The 19,622-nt window shown below is 47.3% G+C and overlaps 1 protein-coding gene across 3 annotated transcripts in view; it reads left to right on the top strand.

Moving 5' to 3' along the window:
- Positions 1-296: 296 nt before the first annotated feature.
- Positions 297-19,622, top strand: part of CCDC88C (coiled-coil and HOOK domain protein 88C) — an 89,971-nt gene continuing 70,645 nt past the window's right edge. For all 3 annotated transcript variants that reach the window (XM_077267775.1, XM_077267769.1, XM_077267784.1), the window contains exons 1-3: positions 297-637; positions 4,390-4,490; positions 8,553-8,661. In XM_077267775.1, coding sequence (XP_077123890.1) covers positions 578-637; positions 4,390-4,490; positions 8,553-8,661 — 270 coding nt within the window. In that variant the 5' untranslated portion in view covers positions 297-577. The remainder of the gene's footprint in view (positions 638-4,389; positions 4,491-8,552; positions 8,662-19,622) is intronic.

The raw sequence follows: 19,622 nt of genomic DNA, 5'->3' as shown, positions 1-19,622 counted from the left end.
AGCAACTAAAATCACACAAGAGTTACTTAAAGCAGCTTCAGCTATGGCCACTACTAGACCAGGCATTGCAATGAATGAAATGTTGAGTTTGCTAGGGCATAATATTGCTGTGGCAGCTCAGAGTACTCTGGACCTCAGACATGCAGGGCACAGGTGCAGCTCACCCAGACCCCAGCATTGTTCAAACCCCCAGCCAGCCCCTTCCAACTGCACTCCCCCTCCCATTGGTTAATGCAGAGCCCACTCCACCCACTGACTGCAGCCCCTGGTGCCCAGCCACCTCTCCATGCTGCCTGCACAATTACTACCTGGACTTAGTTGCATACATGCAGTGAGGTGAGTTGTCTGCTGGCAAACTCCCTGTATCCTGCATGGACTCCCTGCATGGAGGGCAGTGACTGAGGGCACAGAGGAGCTGGGCAGGAGGAGGAGAGTGAGGGTTGTGCCTCTGCCCCCTGCAGAGATCAGACTCTCATTGTTCAGTTGATAGCACTCCGCTCCCTCCAGGGGCACAGACAGCAGCATGGACTACTCTCTTACACTTTTCTGCAATTAGGGCTCGAACTCCTGGGAAATAATGGATATTACCATCTCTCAGCTCCTGGACCTGTTCCTGGAGAGCCCACTGGTGACATGGGTGAGTGTTCCGCATTTCTGAGGGATATGGTGGTTGCTGGGGTCCCCTAAACATGGTTACATTGTAACTACTGCATGGCAACATGGTAACTCATCTGCTGAAGTTCACATACTTTGTTTCAAGTTTGATCTTAGTGTTCACTTATTTATAACTTTTTCTCTTTTATTTATTTATTTTTCTTTTATCACAATGTATCAGTGTTTTCTGTTTCAGGAAGTTCCCTGTACTGTATGCAAACTCTACTGCAATCCTCCCCCTCAGCACAGACCACCTGCTGCTGCTGCTGCTATATTTTCTGTTTGGTACTGCTGTGTATTGACCTGTCCTCGACTGAATGCATCCAGCAGCCCCTGATCTTCCCCAGCCCTGCCCCCATCCTGCCTGATTACAACTGAATGGCAGCATTCCTGAAGATCTGGGGGGTCACAAGCAGGTGATAATTCCCCTCTAAGGACAAGATGGCCACTTCCTGTAGACCCAGTATAAAGTACAGCCAAAAAGTTGTGACAATAGTTATTCTACCTGGGACACCACTTAGCGCCCTAGGGCATGTTCCCACGTAGAGTACGTAAATGCTGCTGTATTTGTGGGTTTTTTTTGTTTGTTTATTTCAGCTGCATTTTTTGTGTCTGCATAATTTGATTTATGAAAACTCAAACTCATGTCCTTTGTGCTTTTTTTTCCTGCATTTTTTTCCCTTTATTTAATCTACTATGAGGAGTTTGAGGGGGGTGGGAATAAAAAATCAAAACTTATGAAGATCACAATTGCAGTTTTTTTTTTTTTGTTTTTTTTTTACAATCAGCGTTTTTTTTCAATGCATCAAATCCGCACCAACAAATCGCTTAAAAAGGGTGAAAGAGCAATAATCAGCAAACATGCTTTAGTGTATTTTGCTGTGGATACTGGCAAAAAAAACACCCCTTCAGAGTTTGCACAAGTGGGAACGAGGCCCTAAGATACCGAGTGATCAGCCATTAGATTGCAAGCTCTTTAAGTAGGATGTTGAGACCCCTCTAAAGTACCGTAATAAAACCGTTTAAAGGGGCACTACCCAGAACAGTGTCACCAGGTGTACCCCCAACTGATCTATGGACCGGGGCTGTGACTTAGTACAGGAGGAGGATCAATTGTTTTAGAGGTTGGCTGACATATCATAAACGTGGCGTAACCACCAGAAGCTGTGGGGTCCTATTGATTGTCACCCAACTTTACCTGAAACAGATATTACTAATATTTCATTAAGTAATTTTTTTTTTTTTCATATGAAAAAAATAAATTGCAAAGTTGCTCCTATACATTACAGAGGTAAATGCAGACTTCATACAAATGTGTGCATTCTCTGACCTATTTTGCAGACTTATAGATGTGTGTTGGTAATTTGGTCCTTGACTTAGATCAAATTTGGACATGTTTCGTCTTGTTTATTTATTAACTGACTTTTTTCTGGACAAAACATGTGAATAGCCGCATAGACTATAATAGGTAATTGTTCTATCTGGGAAAAACTTGTATAAAACACCTACGTGATTCCCAGACATCTGAATGAGGCCTCTTAGGGGTTGTCGACTACTGGACAACCCTTTCTTAAATAATTGTCCTATATGGAATAAATCAATCATTTACTTAACTCCCAGACCGGCACTGTTCCTGCATTGGCGATACTGTTATTTCCAAAAGATGTCTGCTCTGACTAAGTGGAGAGAGGCTGCATTTGATCAGTGGCTAGTAATTGCAATATTACTTGACCATTGAGAATCACAGCACCGACATCTCAGGCGTTACGCCTGTCCAGGAGGTAAGTATGTAAAAAATAAAGTGAGCTTCTCTCATCCTCCCCAGGTCCAGCACGGAGTCTCCACTGCTGCATCCGTTCACTGTAGTTATTGTCTCCAGCCAATTGGTGAGCTCGGCAGCTCTGACGCAGTTAGCGGAATGGATAGCGCGGAGGCGGTGAACTCATTGATTGGCTGCAGCGCTGTAGACGTGATGTCAGTGCTGCAGAAAATAACAGACACAGAGCAGTGGTGGAGGCTTCGTGCTAGACCCCTGAAAGGTGTGTAAAGTGTGAGGATTTTTTTTTTCTTTAAACTGTTGCGTTATATGTTTTGCCAATTAATTGCATACAACTTTACTCCCAAGTATCGTCTACCCTGACTGTGGCTGGACTGTTTTTTGTAAAAATTGTTAAATTGCAACTCTCAAATAGTCACGCAAGAGCAAGCTGCAAAAATAGTTATGGTGCATGCCTCCATAATGAAAGTAGGACCAGCTGCAAAATAATTCATCCATTGGCCCACTGCAGGTGGACGGAGCATTGGTGGCCATCTTTGCCCTGTCTGTACTCACTTTATCAGGTCACCACCTGATTACGGCCGTTATATGGCGAGTTTGGATGTGTTTCGTGCTCGCCCTCCATAGACGAGAGTACATGCGATTTTCTTCCCACCTGCTGCGTCCATCTCTGGGTGCAGTAACTCTATGTGGACTGTAACATGAAACACTTCATTACACGCAACAAAACTACGGGATCAACTTTCACCTTTTCAAGTTCTCAGGGATGGGGGGTGGTGTTTTCTCGCTGGCCTAGAGAGCAATAGTCCAAAGCTTCACCTTCCACCCATTTGTCACCGACTTTCAGGCCTTCTATTGACTGAGTCACCAACTGGGTCCATGTTTGGCTAATTTTGGTACCATGACCACACAGGGTGTAAATCTGTCATCACAGGTGCTCGGGGGTTGGGGATATGACTGTTAGGGGTCAGGTCTCTCCAGCTCTGTCAGACAGGCCGTCACTCTCATGAGACAGGTGTTGTGAGGTTAACGGTTCTCGAGAGACTGAAGTGACTGCTGGGGAGTCTCATGGGGGAGGGGGGATCTGTGGCTGATGCTTTTGTCTCTGCTTTGGGTCACATTAACAATAACATCCTTCTCAGTTCCAAGGCTTTTGTTTGTCTGCAGAGCAGAGCTGGGAGCTTTGTGTCCTGACTGCAGAGTGAGGGATGTGTGCCATAATGAATTCTGAAGAGGCAGGAAAGAAACCTAACATATAATTGCCAATGCTAATTGTTGCAGGCAAGAGACATGCTGGTATTCGTGCTTTGACTCGTTCAATTCCATCTACTAGCATCTCACTATTCTGCTGGTGCAGTCACTGTATACATACGTTACATTACTGATCCTGAGTTACATCCTGTATTATACTCCAGAGCTGCACTCACTATTCTGCTGGTGCAGTCACTGTATACATACGTTACATTACTGATCTTGAGTTACATCCTGTATTATACTCCAGAGCTGCACTCACTATTCTGCTGGTGCAGTCACTGTGTACATACATTACATTACTGATCCTGTACTATACTCCAGAGCTGCACTCGCTATTCTTCTGGTGCAATCTCTGTGTACATACATTACATTACTGATCCAGAGTTACATCTTGTATTATACTCCAGAGCTGCACTCACTATTCTGCTGGTACAATCCCTGTGTACATACACTACATCTGTCACGGTGCAGGGGCCAGGGATATCTTTGGGTGCTCTGCTCTTACACGCAGCAGGGTGCTGTATATGGAGGAGGCTGTGACTGATACTTATGAGCCGTTAATCATCTTGGTGCAGATTCTGGGCATTACATTACATGCTCTCCCAGGAATGTGCAGTGCCTGAGGTCGGGTAGTAATCTACTCAATAACCTATTATATTCCTCCTAATCTCACTTCTCTGCTCTCTTTAATTTTTCTTCTGTAGGTGAAAACTGTTGGGCCGTGTGGTAATGAGAATGAGAGTAAATTGGCAACTTACATGGATCTAGTGGACGGCGTGTTCCTCAACAAGATAATGCTGCAGATGTGAGTACAGGGGGAGAAGATTCTGTGTTCTGAGGGGTGAATCTCTAAAGCCAAGTCCAGCAGTATACACACGTGGTCAAAATTGTTGGTAATGACAGAAAAACCCACAATGGTCACAGAAATAACTTGAGTCTGACAAAAGAAATAATAAGTAAAAAGTCTATGAAAATGAACAAATGAAAGTCGACGTTGCTTTTCAACCATGCTTCCACAGAATTCTTAAAAAATAAAACTCATGAAATAGGCCTGGACAGAAATGATGGTACCCTGAAAATAATGTGACAAAAGGGACATATCAAATCAAGGTGTGTCCAATAACTAGTATCACAGGTGTCTACAATCTTGGAATCAGTGAGTGGCCTGTATATAGGGCTACAGATACTCACTGTGCTGTTTGGTGACATGGTGTGTATCACACTCAACATGGACCAGAGGAAGCGAAAGAAAGAGTTGTCTCAGGAGATTAGAAAGAAAATTATAGACCAACATGTTAAAGGTAAAAGTGATAAGACCATCTCCAAGCAGCTTGATGTTTCTGTGACTACTGTTGCACATATTATTCAGAAATGTAAGATCCATAGGACTGTAGCCAACCACCCTGGATGTGGCCGCAGGGGGACAATTGATGGCAAATCAAAGAGACGGATAATACGAATGGCAACAAAAGAGCCCAGAAAAACTTCTAAACAGATTAAAGATGAACTTCAAGCTCAAAGAACATCAGTGTCAGATCGCACCATCCGTCGTTGTATGAGCCAAAGTGGACTTCATGGGAGACGACCAAGGAGGACACCATTGTTGGAAAAAACTACATGCCAAACTACATGTTGACAAGCCAAAAAGCTTCTCGTAGAATGTCCTATGGACAGATGAGACAAAAATGGAACTTTTTGCCAAGGCACATCAGCTCTATTTTCACAGACGGAAAAATTAAGCATATCAAGAAAAGAACATTGTCCCTACTGTGAAACATGGAGGAGGCTCTGATATGTTCTGCAGCTGCTTTGCTGCATCTGGCACAGGGTGTCTAGAATCTGTGCAGGGTACAATGAAATCTCAAGACTATCAAGGGATTCTAGAGAGAAATGTGCTGCCCAGTGTCAGAAAGCTTGGTCTCAGTCCCAGGTCATGGGTCTTGAAACAGGATAATGACCCAAAACACACAGCTAAAAACACCCAAGAGTGGCTAAAACATGCCATCTGGAAAAGGCAACCTTCAAACATGAGACAACTGGAGCAGTTTGCTCTTGAGTGGGCCAAAATACCTGTCGAGAGGTGCAGAAGTCTCATTGACAGCTACAGGAATCGTAGGATGTGCAACAAAATATTAAGTTAAGGGTACCATCATTTCTGTCCAGGCCTACTTCATGAGTTTTATTTTTTTCTAAATTCTGTGGAGGAAGCATGGTTGAAAAGCAATGTCTGACTTTCATTTGTTCATTTTCATAGATTTTTTTATTTATTATTACTTTTGTCAGACTCAAGTTATTTCTGTGACCATTTTGGGTTTTTCTGTCATTAGAGGGGTACCAACAATTTTGACCACGTGTGTATATATACAGATCGGGCTTTGGGACTGCAATTTTTTGTTCTACGCATTAATGGTTGGTTGTTTCACTGAGTCCTAGGTGGATGTGTGAAGTGCAGACCTATGACTAATGTATATATAGTATAAACTACATCACTGTCCGCAGATGAATGTGAATTTTCATCACGAAAACTGCATATCGGCTTCTCAACCACTTCCTTTCCAGCTCAGAGCAAGTCATGTGTGAATATGTTACAGCTGCTACTTTTGCGTTGCAATTCTCGGTTCTGGCTCATGAAAGGGTTTGGAGATCCCCCTTTTTTGACATCTATATGTTACAGTACTTTGAGGATTCATATTCTGAGACTGTTTGAGTGTCCATAGGGCGAGCTGTGAGGGTTAAGGAAAAAGAGTATTAAGATGCAGCCATAAGAGGATCCTTAAAAAAAACAGCTGACCTGCTTGCTGATGTTTTCCAGGATGGCAAAGACATTACAGGTGACCAAAGCATTGAACATTAGGATATACTGCTTTGGAGACAATCAGAATTGGTTCCTGAGGGTCTTTGCTCATGATTTGATTTGAAAGGATTCAAGGTTAGGAAGAGGAAGAGGTCCAGGGGAATTTTGCTGAAGATGGCGCTGTCCAGATGCCGCATCACTGCCTGCTTTAAATGCATGATGCCATGACCACGGCACGCAAGTAGTAAAAGGACGCATCCACCTGCACTTACGTTATGCGATGTTGTAATTTTTGGCTGTGCAGCCCCTAAAAACCACGAAAGTGACCACAGTAGATGTGCTACATGACTCCTGACTGGGGGGTCTGCAGCATTTTTGGGGACCAAGCTCTTACTTACCACCAGGTCTCAGTGGCCAATGGTCAGTTTGTCATATAAGGGGACAGCAGAGCTATTCTGCATTTGCTATAGGGGTTCAGAGCTCACAGTCACCTCAGGTATTGCCCAAAGATCAGTCGACCAAATAAGAGCTTGATATTAAAAATGGCACATGGTTGGGGGGGGGGGGGGGGTCCTGTTTAAGGATTTTCTTTGGAGCTTCATCTTACACCTCCAAAGTTTTCTAAATAGATGACAGATCTGGACCCCACGTGATGAACAGTCCAGACCAGGGATGGAGAATGAGTTCTTCTCCGACACTGGCGCTTACATTGTCAATGTTACTAAGTTTTATACCCTTTGACCTCCAGACTGCGCAGCTGTCACCCGCGGCCCCCGGGATGACGTCCTCCTGTTATGCAGAGGAATAGTTGTCAGTCGCTCAGATATTTCCACGAGCTGCGGACAGCTGAGCGCTATAGTTACATGTGCCGGACACACGAGAACCTGCGCCCTATAATCAGCTTGTTATAGGATTTACTGCTAAAGGCGCCAAGACGTTCACAGCTGTGCGGCCAATTCGTGAAGTCTGTGCTGGAGCCTCAGATATTACTTGTGGGGTCAGGAATTAGTGTTATTAATATTCAGATCTGGTGTTAATTGTGAATGTTTTCTGCTTGTGTCTTTCGAGCTCAGGTTGCAGAATATAGATGGAAAGCTCAAGCTCTGTGATGCAGCTTTGGATGTGACTAGAGCATAAGTGTAAATCTGTTCAAAATAGTGTTTCCCCCTCTACAATTTATAGTCCTCCAGTTCTCTTGAGACCCCCACAGCCATTAAAATCAATAAGTCCTGTGATTTTAGTGGGACCAGTGCAGCATCTATAGTATGTGGAAGCCTCCCGACTTTCCCCCCGAAATATGTTTGTTTTTTCGGAGGAGAGAAGGATCAGGGCTGTAGAATTTATATTGCTGGATACTTTTGTTCTACTTTAAGGTAAGCTGCTGCCTGAAGGGTCTAGAGGTATATGGAGGGGTCTGGATGGGAAGGGATGCAGGGGTCTGGAGCAGAAGTTACAGAGGTGGTTTGGAGGAAACAGGTTGGAGGGGTCATAGGGCTCTGCAGAGGGAGGGTTCATAGGGGCTTTACAGGGGGATCTGGAGGGTCTCTGCAGAGAGAGAGAGGGTTCAAAGAGGCTCTACAGGGGGATCTGGAGGGGTTCCGCAGGGGGGGGGGGGGTGTTCGTAGGGGCTCTGCAAAGGGAGGGTCCGAAGGGGCTCTACACAGGGAAGGTCCAAAGGGGCTCTACCCAGGGAAGGTCCGAAGGGGCTCTGCACAGGGAGGGTACAGAGGGCTCTGCACAGGGATGGTCCGTAGGGGCTCTGCACAAGGATGGTCCGAAGGGGCTCTGCACAGGGAGGGTACAGAGGGGCTCTGCACAGGGAGGGTACAGATGGGCTCTGCACAGGGATGCTCAGAGGAAGATGGAGTGAAAGTGACGCCGGATTTTGGAGGCGACTAAGTGGTCCAGCATCGCCTTTATCTTTCTTCCCACTGAGAACACATCCACACTCGGATGAGCCAAACAATCATTTCATAAGAATGGGGATCTTTAAACCATGGGGTGCTGGTAACCTGTACCCCCCCCATATGCTGACACTGTGCTCTGTAATCCATGATCTCTTTCTCCACACAGTGATCCGCGACCATCTAATCAGCGAATCAACAAAAATGTGAATAACGACGTGAACCTGCGGATTCAGAACCTCACTATCCTGGTGCGACACATCAAGACCTACTATCAGGTATGACAACGGTTTCCTGTTCAGATACTGACAGGAAATCCTCAGCGTGATTAACCTCTCGTATTCTAGTATTAATTTGATGGCGGCTGTGCCTTTAAACCCCTCATTCCCTGAATTTTTTTATTTTATTTATTTATTTTGTTTTTTAGTTCTCTGTGTGTTCTTTATATTTAGCGCCATTGCTTCGTCGTTGGTTAGCACAAATCACTTGCTGTACGTCTCACTGCACTAATTGTCATCTCTGTGGGTCTGTCATGGACTTCCAGAGAAGCAAAATGTCACTGTACTATAATGTGCTGTATGTGCTATAATTAGTGATGAGTGAATGTACTTGTTACTTGAGATTTCTCGAGCATGCTCAGGTGACCTCCGAGTATTTTTTAGTGCTCGGAGATTTAGTTTTCATTGCCGCAGCTGAATGATTTACATCTGTTAGCCAGCATAAGTACATGTGGGGGTTGCCTGGTTGCTAGGGAATACTCACATGTAATCAAGCTGACTAATAGATGTAAATCATTCAGCTGCGGCAATAAAAACTAAATTTCCGAGCACTAAAAAATACTCGGAGGACCCCCGAGCGTGCTCGGGAAATCGCGAGTAACGAGTATATTCGCTCATCACCAGCTATAATGAGCAGAGGAAGGAAAGTAACAACGGTTTGGTGAAAGTTCTGTATCACTAAAGCAGTTGTCCCTTCTCCCTCATTAGCAGGAGCCCCCTGGTGGTGGAGCGCAGTATATTCAGTACAGTTTTGGGATCACTGTGGCAAAGAATTTTGGTTTCATTCATGTATTTTGTGATGGTCAGGTCAGGCGGCAGCTGCAGCATCGTGTCTGTTTACTTACATGATTCAATGTTTCCATATTGTTAATAGGTATTTTGTTAGAAAGCAATAACAGGAACATTCTGCGCTGACGCTTCCTGCTGTGTGGAGGGATCATTGTATATTTCATGGCTCTCCCTGTAGCGCTTTATATCAGGACTGTGATTGCGCACAATGGAGGCCACAAACTAACCCTTAGGATATAATTATACCCGTATTCCTCCATTGTGTGCTGGGCCATAGGAAACGGGCCAGCCAGGTGAGCAGGGCATCTTGCAGGGCATAGTTTGGGTCATCTGAGTCGACTTTTTGCCAAAATGCGCCCTTATAATGCGTGAAGAGCTAAAAGCCTATTGTGATTTGTGTTCTGCGGCTTTGTGAGCAGAGATACTGTGACCAACCCCGCAGCTATGTGAGCAGGACCGGGACCTAGTCCCAGTGTATGTGCACGCGACATCTTTCTTTTTCTCCGCCCAACATCTGTTAATATGGCCAGACTTTTGGAGCTTTTTTGTTAACCATTTCAATCTCAGAAAGCCAAGAATTGGGTAAAAATGACCTGACCATTCTTCAGGCGGCTTCTGTTTGGAAGTCATTCACTACTTTACATATCAATAATATAACGCTGGGAGCGTCACTCTGTCCGAAGCCTTTATAGACTGCGCAAGCGCCGGCGCAGTCTGGACCCCACAGAGCGACGCTCCCAGGAGATCGCGGTATGCGTAAGCACTGAACGCACACCGCGATCTCCAACGGAGAAGCAGGGACGTGCCGGGAGGGTGAGTATGCAATATTTACCTGTCCTCCGTTCCGCCAATGCGCGCTACTCCGTCCTCACCTCCTCTGCCTGCGACGTTCAGTTCAGAGGGCGCGATGATGCGCTTAATACGCGCCGCCCTCTGACTGAACAGTCACAGGCAGAGGACCCCGGAAGACAGAGAGGCGCGCAGCAGTGGAACGGGGGACAGGTAAATATAGCAAGTGCCGGGGGCCTGAGCAAGCGGCGACTCCGGCACTTGACCCCCACAGCGCGCCGGTGTCCCCGCCTGCTCAGGCCCCCCAGCACTCGGCGCCCAGCACAGCCGCCCGCACTCTCAGCACCACCCCGCACAGCTGCCCGCACTCGCCACTGCCACGCACAGCCGCCCGCACTCAGCATCGCCACGCACAGCCGCCCGCACTCAGCATCGCCACGCACAGCCGCCCGCACTCAGCATCGCCACGCACAGCCGCCCGCACTCAGCATCGCCACGCACAGCCGCCCGCACTCAGCATCGCCACGCACAGCCGCCCGCACTCAGCACCGCCACGCACAGCCGCCTGCACTCACCACCGCCACGCACAGCCGCCCGCACTCACCACCGCCACGCACAGCCGCCCGCACTCAGCACAGCCGCACTCGGGCAGTAGAGTCGGAGAGAGAAAGATGAGAACAACATATGGCAGAATGGAAACAGGAACAGGCAGAATGGGTGCAGTACATTACAACAGAATGGGGGCGCAGGATGGGACCACCACATGACAGATTGGGGGCGCAGGATGGGAGCAGCACATGACAGAATGGGGGCACAGGATGGGAGCAGCACATGACAGAATGGGGGCGCACACACATGACAGAATGGGGGCGCAGGATGGGAGCACCACATGACAGGATGGGGGCGCAGGATGGAGCAGCACATGACAGGATGGTAGAGCAAGATGGGAGCAGCACATACCAGGATGGAGACCATATACCAATATAAATGCTCGCCACCCGGGCGTAGAACGGGTTCAATAGCTAGTACAATATACAGGGAAGTGCCAGCATCACCGTTCTAGCCAATCGTTGAGGTAGGCAGCTTGAGCTGTCACCGTTGGTCTGTGATTACCTAGAGTAGTGACTTGTGATATTGATGCGACATCACTGCTGCAGCCGAAACGTTGGGGGGCCAGTATCTACGGAGTTTATTTTAGGTATTTTTCAAAGTTTGACGTCCACTTTCCTGAGATTGGACAACCCCTTTAATTAAGTAGGGGACTCTATAGAGAAATGAATACGTGTGACCACCGCTCTATTCCGATAAGGCATTTCAGAGACTTCATCTCGGGATTAGCCAGGGGTCCCAGTGATCCTGTGCATAGGTGATAACTTTTAATGATGAGATTATCCGTTAGGACCCTGCACACTTCATGATCATCTCTGATGCCAAAGTCTAAAGGTACCATCACATTAACGCTGCAGCGATATCTACAACGATGCCGATCGCTGCAGCGTCGCTGTGTGGTCGCTGGAGAGCTGTCACACAGACAGCTCTCCAGCGACCAGCGATGCCGAAGTTCCCGGGTAACCAGGGTAAATATCGGGTTACTAAGCGCAGGGCCGCGCTTAGTAACCAGATGTTTACCCTGGTTACCATTGTAAATGTAAAAAAAAAACAGTACATACTCCCCTTCTGATGTCCATCAGATCCCTGGCCGTCTGCTTCCCGCACTGACTGTGAGCTCCGGCCAGCCGTAAAGTAAAAGCAGAGCACAGCGGTGACGTCACCGCTGTGCTGTGCTTTACGGCTGGCCGGCGCTCAGTCAGTGCGGGAAGCAGACGGCCAGGGACCTGACGGACATCAGAAGGGGAGTATGTACTGTTTTTTTTTTTTACATTTACAATGGTAACCAGGGTAAATATCGGGTTACTAAGCGCGGCCCTGCGCTTAGTAACCTGATATTTACCCTGGTTACCATTGTAAAACATTGCTGGCATCGTTGCTTTTGCTGTCAAACACGACGATACACGCCGATCTGACGACCAAATAAAGTTCTGAACTTTCAGCAACGACCAGCAATATCACAGCAGGTTCCAGATCGCTGCTGCGTGTCAAACACAACGATATCGCTATCCAGGACGCTGCAACGTCACGGATCGCTATCGTTATCTTTGCAAAGTCGTTTAGTGTGAAGGTACCTTAACTGACCCCTTAAGATCTGTCTTTCTGTTCCTGAATGTAATCTTGAATTTTCCTGTCACTGACAGCAAGCAGAGAGCTTAACTATGTAGCCCGGGGTGATAATGTCGTCGGTGATGTGAACCCTTCCAGTACGTTGTGTTTTTGAGTTTGCCAATTTGATCATTTAGCACTGGATTAAACATCTTGTGCTTCTTGGTCCATTTTGACAACTCTGCAGATAATTGCACGTCCTCTGCGCCGCCATCCCCTGGTGATGACAGAAACTGCCTGCTCTGTTTACCTGCTGTTACTGGATTGATGGCGACATATCAATGGTGGTATTCAGAGCTGCAGGAGTACACTGACTTTGTGGGTTGTAAGTAAACAGTGAGGACAAAGCCGCGGTGATCCCCATAGAGTTACATTGGCGAAGTCACCTCTCACCTTGTGTGTGGATGATCCCTCCTTGGGGTGTATGCAGCTCCATCTGGTTACACTAGTGGATTGTTTATTATTTGTTGCCATGCCAATAAGCCTATCATTATTATTTTATCAACCGCTTCTCATTCTAGGTTCTGCAGTATCTTAAAGTGACACTAACTGATTAATCTGTCTTCTCGGCATATGTCATGCATAGTCTGACTTGTTAGTGGCCCTTTTTAGTGCAACTCTGTAATATGTTCTTAGAATCTCCTGTATTGCAGCCCTGCTTAGACTTTGTACCATCCTCCTCCTCTTTCTCTTCATTGCAGTAAACACTTGGGGGTCCCCAGAGACACCTTCTCAGCACAGTCCCCAGGGAGGGCTCCAAAGCTTCTTTTTAACTCTTTTGTGTCAAAAAGTGGAAGAGTCTTGGGGTTCTGTTGGATTAAATTGGCCTGAGCACAGATGGGGCAGACTTTATTGCCTCGGTTGGTCATTATTTCATACAGCAAGTCCTGCTCCTTTGTTACAATACAGCCTGCTCCATCGGTGGCCATAGTGTACTAATCACCCCACAGCTTTACATGGGCTGATCACTGTGCTCTGAGCACATGGGCACAAGGGTCACCCTTCAGGCTGCCTGCAGTATAAAGAATGGGGAGTTGTTAATTTAGTTGTCATGACTACAGCTTGATGCATACAGGGTCTGCTGTGCTAGTGTGCAGGGGCTGGTCTTTCTCTTTACTCTATGGGATTGTCTGTCACATAGGCAATTGGAGATACATTTACACATGAATGAATCTGGAAAGTTGCAGCTTTCTCTACTGATAGAGCAGCATCTGGTGGCACAGTGCAGACGTCATGTTCATGGATTTCCCCCCACATGCTGCAGGCCTCTGTGTCAGGCCAGTGGCTCCCAGTGATCATTTCGATAAGCTCCCAGTTTCTGCTGGAAAGTCCAGTGCATCCTATTGGCGAGAAGATGATAAAACCTGTCCCATAAATGGGGCAACCATCACACATCTGTCAGTCAGTGACACCCTCCTCTTCCTCCCCACAGGGATCACCAGACATCAGCAATTTCTCGCCAAACCGGTGCCTAGAAAAAAAGAAATCCTGATATTTTAGACACTCAGCAAAATCCTGGGGAGACGACTTCCCTCTGATTTCCTCCACGCAGCGTGTTTCACATACAAAATATTCTCTTTGTAGCTAGTGAATTATCTGTACGTCCATCCGATCAGGAGGAGATCACTGGATCCAGTCGATCCCAGTAGTCCCCAGATGAGCCTCTGCCATCTAATCTAAAGCTCAAAGAGTAGGTGGGATGTCTCTGAATTGTTTGGGGGGTCGCACATGGGAGACAGGAACAATTACAAAGATTAAAACGCCAAATCCCATTTTCTGGGGCTGGTTACCACCACCATACCCCTAATCACCCCATCTCCTTCCAATGATTCTTGGGTGAAAGGGGATTTATATAGGGACTCTACAATCTGTGTTGGGGCCCTGTAGGAGCCGCATTGTTTGCCTCTATGGCACATATGCTCTGGACAGGAAGAGATGCGCGCTGAAAATAATCGCACCACTTAGATGGAAATTAACCTTTCACTGCTCATAAATTGGAGACTGTGAAATCTAATTTTTGAGGTGTCTTTAACAAACCTTCCCATTGAGGCATCTTTCGTGTAAAGCTGGGCTCACAATGGTTAATAATGCCTCATTATATTAAATCCAGCTATGTTTGCCGAGGACTCAGACAGGCAGCGGCCCCAGGGGCCCATCTATTATTAACATTGATCCACATTTACTGATTACTTCTGTGCTGGAAACATTAATTAGTCAGAATGATTACAGATGGAGTTGGATGGCAGCACCGTGTCCTCCGCCTCGTACGTGCTGGGCTCGGTGCACTATATGGCCTGTGGTCGCCACATTGCTTGTGGCCAAGGGCAGCACATATTCCCTGTGTCAGTACATACTGTACTTGGGGTGTGATTGCCGCCCCGTGTCTGGTCTTGTAAACAATGGGCGTCTCATAATTACACGTGATTAGCCATAGTGGGCCGGGCAGGTGGTTTAGCCGCCATGTAGGCAGAATCTTGGCCCCGGGTCCCTATAGTAACTGCTGTGTATTGTACACACTGGGCGCAGCGTGATTGTTATTATACGTTCTTTATGGATTGTTGTAGCCTCTATCTGTGGATTACACAACATCCCCCTCCACCTGCGGCTGAGCCTGAAGTGCTGTACATATAACATACATGTAATGGCTATGTACTGGGTCCCATAAGACGGTTTAGCTGGAAGCTGCAGTGTGAATGGATATATGTACCCCCAACCTACTGTCTCCTTCCCCATAATCCTGCAGAATGTAAGCCCGCAAGGGCAGGGTCCTCGCCCCTACTGTAAGTGATATCTGTAACTTGTATGTAACCCCTTCTCATGTACAGCACCATGGAATCAATGGTGCTTTATAAATAAATAATAATAATAATATGTTAGAGAATTGCTCAATTAACAATTCCACACAGTTCTGTTATTATAGGAGTCACTGCCGGGAGGTTGATAATATCCTGGGACTTACGTATAGGTCATCCAGCCGATCCTCGTACAATGGCAAATCTAACTGATAAACCTGCAGCCAGATTAAAAGGATGTACTGTCCGGATGGTGGGATGCAGCTGCGATGGTTATACAGAAGCTGTGTATCTAATCCTATCCTGTGATACTGTCTGCTGAGCTGTGTTTCTAATCCTATGATGGGTGATACTGTCACCGTTCTCCGAATATGTGGCTGCCACGTGATGGTCGGTCTGATCAGAGCTGTCATTTCATCATCTCCCCTGGCAGCGCTGCCTGTCGCCTCTCTGCGGCTTGGGGTTGAAAGCTGATAATTGCCAGGACGGTGGTAGTGGGGTAATCTTCTGAGAATACTGGTAATAGCAGCCGTCGGATCACAGCTGCCCCCCGTGACAGATGGTGCCAGAGACGAGCTGATCTGGGGGTGCAGCTGTCATGTGTCACTCCTCATCAGGGGCGCAGGTAACACGAGATGCTGCTGACCTGCTTTTTTAAAAATCCAAAAATCCAAAAAAATCCAAAAAAAAAAAAAAAAAAAAAAAAACAGCCCCAAAACCTCCACCTCTGATTTGACCGGAGTGTGTGAATGAACCCTGCCAGTGCCAGTCCTGGGGTTGCTGACAAGTTATCTACCTCATATCACTGGGTGGCGATGAGGAGTATGACTGCCTGGCTCTCGCAGACCCCTACATATATCGTGTCCCCTGATACCACAGCAGATTTGCCATTCGGTGCTGTAGGAAAGTTGAAGGAATAACTCCCACATGACGGTATATTGATGACCAGGACCAGATATAACTCCGAAATAACTGCTGGGAATATTTGCCTCCATTTGCAGGAGATTTTTGTATTTATTATATTTGGTTATTATTATATAACTAGATGGTGGCCCGATTCTAACGCATCGGGTATTCTAGAATATGTATGTAGTTTTATTTATGAAGATTTAAGAATAATGCAATGAATACACAGGATTCGGCCGGCCGGCCGCGACCAATCAGCGAAGTGTGGTTCAAATCCTGCTCCAATTCGCGGCCGGACAATCAGTGAAGCCAGGGCCGGCTCCAGGTTTTTGAGGGCCCCGGGCAAAAGAGTCTCAGTGGGCCCCCCCTTTAACACATACCACGGTTCATGATGCACAGATACAGCAGAGAAATATAACACAGCCCACGTAGTATATAACACAGCCCACGTAGCATATAACACAGCCCACGTAGCATATAACACAGCCCACGTAGCATATAACACAGCCACGTAGCATATAACACAGCCCACGTAGCATATAACACAGCCCACGTAGCATATAACACAGCCCACGTAGCATATAACACAGCCCACGTAGCATATAACACAGCCCACGTAGCATATAACACAGCCACGTAGCATATAACACAGCCACGTAGCATATAACACAGCCACGTAGCATATAAAACAGCCACGTAGCATATAACACAGCCACGTAGTATATTGCACAGCCCACGTAGCATATAGCACAGCCACATAGTATATAGCACAGCTCACGCAGTATATAACCCAGCCCACGCAGTATATAACCCAGCCCACGCAGTATATAACCCAGCCCACGCAGTATATAACCCAGCCCACGCAGTATATAACCCAGCCCACGCAGTATATAACCCAGCCCACGCAGTATATAACCCAGCCCACGCAGTATATAACCCAGCCCACGCAGTATATAACACAGCCCACGTAGTATATAGCACAGCCCACGTAGTATATAGTACAGTCCACGTAGTATACAGCACAATCCACGTAGTATATAACACAGCCACGTAATATATAGCCGTGTGGGCACCATATCCCTGTTAAAAAAAAAAAAAAAGAATTAAAATAAAAAATAGTTATATACTCGCCTTCCGGCGGCCCCCAGATCCAGCCCAGGCCTTTAGCGATGCTCCTGCCAGGTCCGTTCCCAGTGATGCTTTGTGGCAATAACCCGTGATGATGTAGCAGTCTCGCGAGACCGCTACATCATCTGGGGTCATTAGCGCAAAGCATTACTGGGACCGGAGCATCACAAGGAGCGGGAAAAGCTGCCGGGAACGCCGGAAGGTGAGAATATCACGATTTTTTTTACATTATTATTTTTAACATGATATCTTTTTTACTATTGATGCTGCTGTAGCGCCCCCACCGCCGCAGGGCCGAGGGGTACCCGGTACCGGGCCTCTGAGTCTCTGCTCTGGGGTTGTCACGGTGGCTAGGCCCCGGTCCGTGACCCTGCCGTGGGGCGCACAGTGAATGGGTAGGTAGATGTAGATGGTGGTGACTGTAACGGTGCAGTTGTGGGGTGCAGGTCGCGTTAAATAACGAGGACACCAGGTTGCAGTCTCTTTACCTCTTTACTGAAGATCTCTGGGTCCTCAGTCCAGAATACGGTTCACCAGGCTGCGCAAGTCCGGCCGGTCCAATGGCACCTCCAGAGTTCTCTTCACAGGTGGAAATCTGTGCCTTCCTGCTTGCGCTATGTGTTGTAGTCCTTCCCTGCTGTGCTTACGGAAAGTCCCCACAACTGTTGTGTCTGTTTCTTAAGTTCCCTCACAACTCGATTAGATGATGTTCTGCTAATCCTCCGTCCCTCCCTGATGTTCTGGTTGGAACGGCACCCGTTTGACGGGTAGGCTCGGAGCTCTTCCGGGATCCTAGAGTCGCCCCTCTCCACAAGTTGCCCCCCAAGACTGCATAGGTGATTTAGGTGAGACAGCCCGCCTTAGACTGACTGTCCTGCCGCTGTTTAGAGTATTGCTTGAAGCTGAATGTTATAATACTCTCTCGGCGTTCCGGCCACCGGTTGTGCGCCTCAGTAGGATGTTGCCTCGGTCTTACAGCACGACTCCTACTGGTATTCTCCTATCGCTTTGATCTCGTTTCTCACTCAGCACAATCTATCTCGCTTCTGATCCCTCCTTGGGCACCGCCGCTATACTGAGCAGGCACGGTCCCGTTACGTTCGTTCAAGTTGCCAAACCTCTGTCAGGATCCCACCCCTGACAGAGACCCTACTGTATCTTCCCCCACAACACCCTCTGCCACAAGGTGTTGCCTGGTTCCAACCCAGTCAGCTTCCTCTCTAACTTCCTGCCTGACCCCCAGTTTACCCACTATGGTGGGGAGTGGCCTAGTGAATAGAACCCTTAGCTCCCCCCGGAGGCCCGGCTGTGAAATGTATTGGTGTCTGTGATACCTGATCAGATGAACTCCTTCAGTGCCATCAGACGTACCATAGCTCCCCATAGTGGCGGAGCCACAGTACTGCAACGACCAGGACTCTGGGGCGCTGCACTGCATAGGCAGCATCAATAGTAAAAAGTGAAGCGGTGTTTAAATCCTGCCCCAATATCGCTGATTGGTAGCGCCCGGCCGATCAGCTACGCGGGATTTCTGTTAAAGACAAACAGACGGAAGTGGACCTTAGACTATTTTATATATATAGAGATTTATTTCTCACGAGCGGTAGTGCTGTTTATAGAAGACTTGAAACGTCATCACCTGCAGTCATGTACACAATCCTCCTGTAGATGTACATTGTGGCCGCTGATATGTTTCTGACGCATGAAACGCGGACTTCTGGATTACACATGAACTTGGTTACAAAGACACTTGGTCTAATGAATTTGCACAATATTTCAATCAATTATATAATTTGCGGTCTGATCCCTCTCTTCCCATTCCAGGTGCGAGATCTATTGATGACTTTTTGTCTTCTTCCACAACTTGATTCCATGGATGCAGACTTTTTGGCTGCTCCTTTTACTGCAGGAGAGATTAGTAACACAATAAAACAATTGGTCTTATAAGGCCCCTGGTCCTGATGGTTATAGCAATCTAAGGCTACTTTCACACTAGCGTCGTGCACTGACGCTAGCTGTGAAAGCGCCGCACAACGGGGGCAGCGGATGCAGATTTCCAACGCATCCGCTGCCCCATTGTGATGTGCGGGGAGGTGGGGGCGGAGTTCCGGCCGCGCATGCGCAGTCGGAAATGCTGCAAACGACGCACCAAAAAACATTTCATGTAACGTTTTTTGGTGGCGACGGTCCGACGCAACCGTCGCACGACGGTTGCGACGTGTGGCAATGCGTCGCACTGCATCGCTAATAAAAGTCTATGGAAAAAAAACGCATCCTGCAAGCACTTTTGCAGGATGCGTTTTTTCTACAAAACGACGCATAGCGACGTGCAATGCACGA

This window comes from Ranitomeya variabilis, chromosome 1 (genome assembly GCF_051348905.1).
Source record: "Ranitomeya variabilis isolate aRanVar5 chromosome 1, aRanVar5.hap1, whole genome shotgun sequence".
NCBI classification, from domain to species: domain Eukaryota; kingdom Metazoa; phylum Chordata; class Amphibia; order Anura; family Dendrobatidae; genus Ranitomeya; species Ranitomeya variabilis.
Note: the sequence above shows the minus strand (reverse complement) of the source record. Positions and strands in the feature narration are given on the sequence as shown.